Source organism: Orycteropus afer, unplaced genomic scaffold, assembly GCF_000298275.1.
Source record: "Orycteropus afer afer isolate SDZICR_OR568_19922 unplaced genomic scaffold, OryAfe1.0 scaffold00054, whole genome shotgun sequence".
In the NCBI taxonomy this organism is placed as follows: domain Eukaryota; kingdom Metazoa; phylum Chordata; class Mammalia; order Tubulidentata; family Orycteropodidae; genus Orycteropus; species Orycteropus afer.
The window spans coordinates 3543113-3554219 of record NW_006921641.1 but is presented as its reverse complement, the minus strand read 5'-3'; the positions used below and the strand labels follow the sequence as shown (position 1 = coordinate 3554219).

The following is an 11107-nucleotide window of genomic DNA, read 5'->3' as shown; positions in this document are numbered from 1 at the left end:
TGATTTACAGAGCAAATTCACTTTCCATACAGCAGTTCACATATACTTTGTCTCATGTCATTGACCACAGTTTACCACAATGTAACAGCTCGGGTAACCACGGTAAAAAAGGGGGAAAAAAAAAACAAACCTCAAATTAAAAAATAAAAAAAATTTCAGCCAGCATCAGTGAAAAGAAAAAATGCTGAAAACTAGGACCTGGGAGGGGAAGATTAAGAATAATAATAAAAAGGAGAAAAGTATTAATAATAATAGTTGTTAAAACAGACAAGTACAAGCAAACTAATCACCAGGAAAAAAAAAAGCGAAAAATAAAAAAAAAAAAAGAATTCGTGGAGGACAGGACAGGGCATCCAGGCTCCCTCTGACCACACAGACTGTGATGGAGTTCCTGTGGGCCCAGAAGGTAGGTGGGAATGAGGGATGGCCGCACCTCCGTTCACCAAGCAGGTGTGGGGTTTAAGCGTAACAAGAGGAGTGTCGTACCTTGTCAGTCTTGTAGGTCCCAAGTGTCCTTGGAGTTGCTGGCAAGCAGAACGTGTTCTTAAGCCCTAGGAATCTATCTGCCAGAGTGCTGTCTCTTTAAATATCCAAAATAGTCAATCCGCTTTTTAAACCTTCAAAGTGGCAGCGTCCTCTGGACAGGCAAAAGTCCACAGTTCAGCCCACCTTTCTCTTCATCGTCTCCGTTTGTTCCCCAGCCACTGTGCACGGTCCTCTGTGCAGACGCTGATAGCAGCATGATTTTTTGGTTAATTCTTAGGCCCTACCATCACTCGGGAATCTCCATGCTGCTGTCTGTGCCGTCAGGATCGCTGCCAGACTGCTGCTGCATACGTTTCGTTTTTGGTATTCTCACCCAAATTCTTCTGCTAGTTGGGGTTTAGTCCACTTCTATATCCTTCCCTTCAAGGCTCAGGGGTCCAGGATTATCTTCTGTGTCTGTGTTAATTGGTTTCCCTTTTCTATTTGAAGAGGGTCTGTGCAGTCTTTCTGCCTAGTCCTCCATCTTGCCAGTCTCCTGAAAGTCGTCTCAAGTTTTCTATAAATTTTAGAGGTAGTCTCTTATCAGATATGTCATTTCTAAAAATTTTTTCCTCTCTATAGGTTCGTTCTCTATTGACTCTTTTGGAGAAGTTTTTTGATGCGCATGTATTTAATTTTTAGTAGGTTCCAGTTATATAGTATATTTTCTACTTTCTGTGAAGTTTCAGTTGAGTTTGATAGACTAGGGCTCTAAGTTAGTCCCTGTTTTTTCTTCTGTGATTTTTATGGTTTTAGATACTATATTTAGGTCTTTAATCTTTCCAGAGTTAGTTTTATATCTGTTGCGCGGTATGGATCCTGTTTCATTTTTCTGCAAATGGATATCCAGTAGCACCATTTGTGTTAAGAGACTCTCTCTTCACCATTTAATAGATTTTTGGCCCTTTGTCAAATATCATTTGGTACTTTTAAATACCTAATTAAATTTATCTGAGTATCAGAAAAACAATATTTTACATTTGGCTGATTTGCATCAAGATATATCATACTCATTCCTGAAATGATATTTTAACGTATTATAGAATTCTAAGTCAGTAGTTATTTATTAAAGTCAGTGATACAGTTATATTATACCTATTCTAATAGTGTGTTGATTCTTAAGGTTTGTTTTTATATATACACATTCATGCTATCTGTGAGTACAGTTACATTTTTCCCCAAAAATTTTTACATTGTTAATTTCTTTGTCTTGTAGTATTGTGTTGCACAAGACTTCTTGTATTATGTTAAATAGAAATGATGATTATTATCTTTGTCTTGTTCTCAACTTTATATTCTTCATATCTGGAGTTTTTGATATCTTTGCATAAAACTGTAAAAGATTATTGAAAATTCGGATAGTCGAAATGATTTTCTGTGTAGTAGCAGTTGACTTATTATTCTTCTTGTTCATATTTTTTTGTGTGTATCTCTAGTGATTTAATTGTGTGTCAGTTTGTTGTATTGTGGTGGCTTGTGTGTTTCTGAGATTCTGGAAACTATGCCACCAGTATTTCAAATACCAGCAGAGTCACTCATGGTGGACAGATATCATTGGCACTTCCAGACTAAGACAGACTAGGTAGAAGACCTTGTAGTCTACTTCTGAGAAAATTGGCCAGTGAAAAACCTCATGAATAGCAGAGGAAAATTGTCTGATAATAGTGCCAGAAGATGAGCTCCTCAGTTTATAAGATACTTAAAATACAATTGGGGAAAAGCTGCCTCCTCCATGTAGAGTTGACCTTCCTGACATGTAGAGAATGAAGCTTTCTTCTCATTTCCTCAAAATAAGCAGAAACACCTGCAAATATCCGTTAATAATTGGAATATGGGATGTATGAAGTCTGAGCCTAGGAAAACTGGAAGTGGTCAACAATGAAATGGAACATGTAAAGATCAGTACCCCAGCTATAGTGAGCTGAAGTGAGCTGGTGAACAATCATATTGTCTGCTGTTCCAGGAATGACAGATTGAAAAAGAGTCGCCTTGCATTCATCGTCAGAAAGAACATTTCAAGATCTGTCATGAAGTACAGTGTTGTCAGTGATTGGATAATAGTCATTAGCCTATGAGGAAGACTGGTTGACATGGCTGTTGTTCATATTTATGCACCAACCACTATTGCTAAAAATGAAGATATTTTGAAGATTTTTACCAACTTCTGCATTCTGAATTTGATCAAACATAATCAGGATAATTGCTGGTGATTAGAATGTGAAAGTTGGAAACAGAAAAGAATAGGGTCTTGGTAATAGAAACAATGCCAGGAATTGCATAGTAGAATTTTTCCAAGAACAATTACTTTTTCATTGCAAATAACCTTTTTCAACAACTTATGGCAGCTTTTCACATGGACCTCACTGCATGGAAACACAGGAATTGAATCGACTACATCTGTGGAAAGAAATGACGGAGAAAGTCAGTATTATCACTCAAAAATAGGGCAGGAGCCGACTGTGGAACAGACCATCAATTGCTTATATGTAGGTTTAATTTGAAACTGAAGAAAATGAAAACAAGTCTGTGAGAGCCAAAATACAATCTTGAGTATATACCACCTGAATTTAGAAACCATAGATTTGAGGCACTGAATGCTAATGACTGAAGAACTGACAAGTTGTGAGGTGATACCACTTACATCATACATGAAGCAAGTAAATGGGGTCAGTAAAAGGATAGGAGAGAAAGAAAAGACAAAGTTGTATGTTTCAGAACAGACTCTGAAATTTGCTCTTGAATGCAGGGTAGCCAAAGTAGAAGGGAAAAATAATGAAGTAAAAGAGTTGAACAGAAGATTTCAAACTATGGCTTGAGCAGACAAAGTATTACAAGACCTAGATTTAAAACCATTTTTCAAGCAGAAAGAGCTAAAGAAAAAATTCAAGCTTTAAGTAGCAATGTTGGGCAAAATGTGGAACAGTGCAGGAAGCATCAAAAGAAAACGGAAAGAATACACAGAGTTACTGTACCAAAAAGAATTGGCTGACATGCAACCATTTCAGGAGGTAGCATATGATCAAGAACTAATAGTATTGAAAGAAAAAGTCCAAACTGCACTGAAGGAATTGGCGATAAACAGTGGTCCAGGAATTACCTGAATACCACTTGAGATGTTTCAACTAATGGATGCAACTCTGTGGAATAAGTATGGCTGGGGTGCTTCTTGGAGAGGAGAGGATGGCAAGACTTTGTCTCCTGTACTTTGGGCATATTATCAAGAGGAACTAGTCCACAGAGAAGGACATCATGCTTTGTAACTTAAGAGGATCAGCAAAAAAGAAGGATACCCTAGCTGTAAAGATGGGCTCGAATAATGGCAACGATTGTGAGAATGGCAACAACAATTTGCTTTTCCATAAATATTCTTTAATCTTTAGATACTTTGTTGTTGTTGTTGTGTGCCATCGAGTCGGACCCAACTCATAGCCACCCCTTCTTGGGTTTCCAAGGCAGTGTCACTATGGAAGTAGATTGCCCAATCTTCCTTACGGGGAGTGGCTGGTGGGTTTGAACTGCCAGCCTTCTGGTTTGCAGTCAAATGCCTTAGCCACTATGCTACCAGAGCCCCCAGATACTAGCAGTTTATATTGAAATCACTTCAGTTACCTAAAATATACAAGTTTGCTATAAATGCTTCAATAAATCCAATAATTTTCACACTTAATTGGAATTAATAGCTTTTATACTAGATGTGGAATACAATGTATTTCATTTTGGGACTAAGCATGTTATATGATTGCTCTTATTTGACCAAAGTTAGATAATGGAGTTCAATTAAGTGAAGTGATTTGTGTCATAGGAGTGCACTTAGTGAAAAGAGCCCCCCCCCCCCCTTTAAGTAAAGATGTAGAACTTTTTCTATATAAGAGACGATACACAGCTTTTGTTGTCTTGTTGGTAGCTTACTTTTCAAGAGAATTGAGTGCAATACAGCCTTTTTTAGAGAGTACCAAATCAGATTGCCTAGGTGCAAAAACGACAAGGAGGCCACATGTTATGACCTCCTCTAATTCCACAGGAAGAAGGCAGAATCACCATCAATAGCGCAAGGCCTATTACTGCAAGGCCAGACATGCTGCCTCCCTCCAGCCCTTTCACCAACCGTTCCTCCCAAAGCACCCACCACCTCTCCTTTGGGTTCAATAACTCGCTGCAGTGGCCACACAGAACTCACGGATTACGGGGTTTATTAGGGAAGCACCAGGCTACAGCTCAAAATTCAGGAAGAATGCTCAGTCTCTCTCCCAGCCCACCATCCCTCAGCCAACAGTCTCTCACAGTCTCTTTCCCAGCAGTGCGTGTCCCTCGGTGTCTCACTCAGCAATGCGTGTCTCTTGCGTCTCTTTCCCAGCAGCACGTGTCTCTTTCAGGGGCACATGTCTCTTTTGGTAGCACGTTTTCCTCAACCAGCATTCAGAGAGTTCTGCCCCTAGGAGGCCTCCTTTTGAGCCCGGCAGCGTGGTCAAACTAGCCAATACAGCATCAGAACTCTAAGCACCTGAGAGAGAGTGGGCACCTCCCAGAACATTGTTTTGTGCCACTCCCAACAGAAATACTTTATCAGGATCTCCTCAGTTGCTCATAGAAAATCCTACCTTGGAGTTTACAAAGACTTATGGGTGGAAAAGCCACACTAAGTAATTTACTACACCACACTAGGTTTGAATCCTTTTTGTACTATTTATGAACAGATTGCTTGACTATCCTCAGCTTTGGTTTCATTTTTTGTAAAAGGGATAATAGTAGCATTTCCTTTATGCTGTTGCAAAGATTACATTAGTTGATGTAAGGTCCATTCTTAGCAAATTGTTTTGCAGTGTCTTTGGTTTTGGCTTCACATAGCCCTTCCTTCTAGTTCCAACTCTCCTACTATCAACCTTATAGATAAACGGAGCTGTTCTTGACTTAATCAACACAAAATGAGGATCATAATAAACAGTTCATATTTTGAATGCAACTAATTCATTAAACCCGTGTAACATAGTAATGTACACTAAATGTTTACAATTATCCTAGTAGTAATCATTTCCCCATGTGCTTTCTAGCACGGGTCTGTTATAATATAAATGGTAACACTTTTATTATACTTAACCTTTGCTTTGTACTAACTTGTTTGATTAATTGTCTACGTTTTTCCAAAATGCTTTTCCACAAATACTGGTAAACGTGTTATGGAAAAAGAATTCTTTTGTAATGTATATTTGAATAACATTGAAAAAGAAAGTCAAAGAGGGTTCTTAACTTGTATGATTTCATGTAGTCTTTCTTGATGATGATGATGTTTATGGTGTATAGTAAGCAGTGTCTCCAGATTGACATGATTGTACATGGGACATGCTTCTTTTCAGATTAGTATTCTAAGGACTGTACACTGTGTAACACTGCTTACATATACTGTGCAAGTCTCACACAGTTTGTGCTTTAAAATGAGGAAATAAGTGTCCTCTGTTTTTTGTAATGATGTTCTTATTGAAAATTTTTTTTAATTTTTTGGAGGGGGGTGGAGTGGAGTGTTACTGCTATAAGAAAATTTATTAATAGAAATTTCATTTTATCTCTAATGTTCAAATTGTGTGATAAGATTATTCATATTTTGAATTAACCAATTTAGTAAAATTAAATGATACTTCTTTGAAATATATTTGTAAAGTCAAAAATCTACTGAGTAACTTTTCTTTCATTTAGGAATCCTTTGAAGATCTCTTAGAACTTGAATAATGTTGTTGTTGTTGAATACTAGTATTATCAATATAGTTTTACCATTAAGATTTTTATTTTTATATCCTAGATTCCTCCCTTTTGAAATGCAAATAAACTATAATTTTAGTGCCAAAATAGTATACTTTGAATATGTTTCTGTATGAAGCTTTTCTTCATCCTGTTTTTCTCTTTCTTTGTCTTATGCCAGTGAGTTCCTTCGGGGTTACTCCTGCAGTAGGTGGACTATCATCTGGGACAGTTGGGGAAGCCTCGACAGCCCTGAGTTCAGCAGCCCAGGTAGCTTTGCAGTCTCTCTCTCATGCAATGGCTTCAGCCGAGCAACAGCTACAGGTGCTGCAAGAGAAACAGCAGCAGCTTTTGAAGCTTCAGCAACAGGTTGGAGACTATTTGGCTCTTTGTTCATGCTGTCTCTAAACTTCAAAAGCTGAAAAAGTACTGTAAAAATGACCATTATTTTCATAAAGGAAAATAGGGTGACCGATGTGAACTAATCATTTTCAACAAAAATGAGGTAAAGTCTTTGTGATATATTTAATTTTATTGAAATTATTTAAGTGTATTTTATTTGATAGGTATTTGAGGGAATATAATTGATACCTTTTTTGTGCAATCTTGAAATAAAATCCATTCGTACTCTGCTTAAATACTCTCGATCAGACTTTACAACACACTGTTACTGTTTTCACTGGAATGTAGAACTTAAAACAACATTTTAAAGACTAATTAAATTAATGCAACTTAAAATTTAGTAATAATGATAGTTGTTTCAGAGATTTCTTTGTAGTCTAAATTCATACTGTGGCATTTCCAGGTGGTAAATTGTATGGGGTTAGTCAGGTTTTGTGGGGTTAACAAAACCTGTTAGTATTTTGTTTTGAGCAGAACTTTGTCTCCTTGTTTATATTTAATAGTACTGCCTTCTTTTCACCTTTGGTTTGAAGAAATTCCTAGTTCTCAACAATTCTGGAACTTTATATTAAATATTCAGTGAAGTATATGTAGCAAAGAAATGCTCCATTAATGTTGAATTCAGATTGATATAATTTCATCTTTATTTAACTAGGATCCAGTTAATCATGATTATCTTCATAATAAATACCTGTGATGTGGTCCCCATTACTTAGGTGGTCAGGATTAGTCTATATATGTTGCTTTTACTTCTTTCACAGAAAGCAAAGCTGGAAGCCAAGTTACATCAGACAACAGCTGCAGTAGCATCAGCAGCATCAGGAGCATCAGGAGCAGCTCCTGTTCATAACTCTGTGCCTTCCAACCCAGTGGCAGCCCCCGGATTCTTCATTCATCCATCTGATGTTATTCCACCCACTCCTAAAACAACACCACTTTTTATGACTCCACCACTCACCCCACCTAATGAAGCAGTGTCTGTTGTGATTAATGCAGAACTTGCACAGCTTTTCCCAGGTTCAATCATTGATCCACCAGCAGTCAATCTTGCTGCCCATAACAAAAATTCCAACAAGTCCAGAATGGTAAATTCTTGTTTTAAATAGATGTTTACTTACACATGTAAAAATATTTTGAAATACACTCTAACTTTAGAATGTAAAATTTTATTTTTTGAACTTCAGTTATCAAGTTATTTCCTTATATAAAATTTAAAATTATGGTTAGTAGTTTTCATATAGAAAGAGTAGTATTAACAAGAGTTACACTTTTTTTTTGTTTTCCCCCTAGAATCCACTTGGTTCTGGTCTAGCCCTTGCAATTTCTCATGCTTCACATTTTCTTCAACCTCCACCTCACCAGTCCATTATTATAGAGCGAATGCATTCAGGTAATCTTTGATTTTTCTCAAATTATTATTCTTGTTTAGTCTCCAGGTCCTTTTAAGACTTAATATCCTGCAGTTTGATTTTTTTCTTTGCCAATCAATTATATCTGATCTTGGTTAAGTACTTTTACCAAGAATAAGCATTACATTGAACTCTGAAGCACTATATTATCACCAAGTTGAAGGAAAGAGTGCTATTGAGTAGGTTTGCAGTTCTTTTCAGATAGTTGATTTTGCCTGAACCTGAATCTTGCTTTTTTAAATAGGTTCATGTAAATATCTGCCTCCATTGTAGCTGCCCAGTTACAATTACATTAGAATGTACACTCGAGGAAATGTTCCCAGGATTAACATTCTGGTAGTAGAATGATTTTCTGACAATAGCAGACAGAATTACTACTTAAAATAATAACTATGACTAAGATCAATAACGGTTCATGGTCTCTGGGTAGTATAAGTATTATCTGGGATTGTACTGTATTTATTGCTAGAGACTTGGAATTGGGATAGATGATTTCATTTATAGGCCATTTACTAATAAACCATGTTGTTGGCTGCCATTGAATTGGACTCTGATTCATGGTGACCAACAACGGGTTGAGAGTTCTGTGATCCATTGGATTTTCATTGGCTAATTTTTGGAAGTAGATGGCCAGGCCTTTTTTCCTCACTAATAAAAAAGAGCCAGTTCTTACCAATTGTTCTGGGCTTGAGCAGCTGGAGAATTCAACAAAATCTTAAGCAAATCTTCATTATCTAGTGCTTCTTTAACAGAAATGCCACAAGTTGAATGGCTTTAACATGCAGAAGCTTATTTATTTTTTTTACCAGTTCAAGAGGCTAGATGTCTCAATTCAGAGCCCAGCTATAGGGAAACATGTTTACTGTCATCACCTCTGGAAGAAGGTCTTTGTCTCTTTGAGCTGCTGCTCCTGGGTGATCTTCATGTTGATTGGCACATCTGTCTTCATCTGTTTCTTTCGCTTGCTTGTTTAATCTCTTTTATGTCTCACTTTACACTAATCCTGCTCATAGGCAGTATTTCCCAAATGGGATTATAACCATTGCACAGAAGTTAGGATTTATAACACACATACATTTTTTGGGATCATGATTCAATCCATAATAGTTCACTCTTTGGGCTCCCAAAAATACGTGTTTTTAATCCTAACCTCTACTCCTGTGCTTATAATTGCATTTGGGAATAGGTTGTCTATGTTATGTTGATGAGTCAGTATTAATATAGAGTATATCTTCAGTTAATCTGTAAATATGAAAGAGATTAAATGCAGTCTAGCAAAGAGAAGAGGATGGGGTACGTGAGATGGAAAACACGTAAAGATTGCCCAGAAGTAGAAGCTCAGAAGAGACAGGGACTTACTTCAAGAGCCAAAAGAGAATGAAACGCTTCCTTTTGAAACAGTACCCCGAATTTGGACCTGTAGCCTCCTAATTTATGAGAAAATAAATTTCTGTTCATTAAAGCCATCCACTTGTGGTATTTCTATACAGCAGTAGTAGATAACTAAGAATTTGGCATGGGAATAGTGGGATGCTGCTCTGACAGATACCTAACATGTATGTGGAAGTAGTTTTGAAATTGGGTAATGGGTAGAGGCTGGAAGAGTTTTCGGATGTCTAATACCAAAAGCTTAAAGAGCTGTGGTGGTATAGTGCATAAGGCATTTGACTGTTAACCAGAAAGTCAGTAGTTCAAACCCACTAGCGGCTCTGCGGAAGGAACATGGGTCGATCTACTTCTGTAAAGATTTACAGCCTCAGAAACCCAGTTGGGGTCACTATGAGTAAGATTTGACTCAGTGGCAGTGAGTTCGGTTTTTTTTGGTTTGTTAATAGTAAAAGCTTACATTGACTGTTGATAGAATTATTGACAGACATCAAAGGCAGTTCTGGTAAGGGATCAGAAAGAAGTGAGGAGACCTGGAGAGAAAGTCTCTATCTTCTTAGAGAATACTTACAGCACCAGTCAACAGAATGTTGCTAGAACTGTGGATGTTAAATATGCTTCTTGTGAGGTTTTAAAAGAAAACATTGATGAACATGTGATTGGACAGTTGAGGAAAGGTGATACTTTTTATGCAGGGGCAGATAACTTTTCTGAATTATGTTCAAATGTTTGTTGAAAGGTAGAACTTGTAAATGATTAACTTGGAAATCTGACTGTTGAGATTTCTAAGCAATGTCTTAAAGGGCCCATGTGATTTCTCCTTGGTATTTACAGTAACATGTGAGAGGAAAGAAATGGACTTAGAAATGAACATGCAAAATGAAAACAGAACTTACAATTTGGAAAATTCTGTTAGAGAAATTAAGGACATATGTCCTTGAATGTTCACCAAGGAAATGGCTCATGCAGTTGTGGATGATGTAGGTCCCAAATATGTGGGTCAGGCATTAGGCTGGAGGATTCTCCTGATTCATGTGATTGCAGGGATTTAATTTTTTATACTAACTTTTTAAATGAAGATTATATATACAATTGATTGCCTTCATGCTTATATTCCCTTGCTCTTGCATATTTTTGACTTTAAGAAGACCCACTGGCATAGTCACTTCTGAATCATAGTGACCCTTTAGACAGAGTAAAACTGCTGTAGGGTTTCCAGAGTTGTAAATCTTTTAAAAAAAAAAAAAAACAGACCTACCTCGTCTTGCTCCTGCAAAATGGCTGGGGGGTTTGAACTGTCAGCCTTTTGGTTAGCAGCTGAATGCTATAACCATTATACCACCAGAGCTCCTTATTTTTGACATAACTCTTGGGATGTCAAACTAACATAGATTGAGGTTTCAGAAAAATTTTGACTGAGACGTGATAAGGCCATTTTTACTCACTTATTTTTCCTCTCATTTGTTTGTAGTTTAGTAAATTGATCTTGTATTTTAAGATGAGTACCCCTGACTAAGGTTTTCCCTGGCCAATTCTTTCAGAAGTGGACAGCCTTTTCCTTCTTCCTAGTCTGTCTCAGTCTATAAGCTGGGCTGTTACCTGTGCACCAGGTGCATCTCGCTGGGTTTTAAACACCAGAGGCTCAGCCTCAAAAC

General features: G+C 37.2%; 1 protein-coding gene across 1 annotated transcript in view; it reads left to right on the top strand.

Moving 5' to 3' along the window:
- Positions 1 to 11107, top strand: part of BIRC6 (baculoviral IAP repeat containing 6) — a 366321-nt gene that overhangs the window by 136692 nt on the left and 218522 nt on the right. The window contains exons 24-26 of the mRNA XM_042780685.1: positions 6437 to 6624; positions 7419 to 7742; positions 7948 to 8047. Coding sequence (XP_042636619.1) covers positions 6437 to 6624; positions 7419 to 7742; positions 7948 to 8047 — 612 coding nt within the window. The remainder of the gene's footprint in view (positions 1 to 6436; positions 6625 to 7418; positions 7743 to 7947; positions 8048 to 11107) is intronic.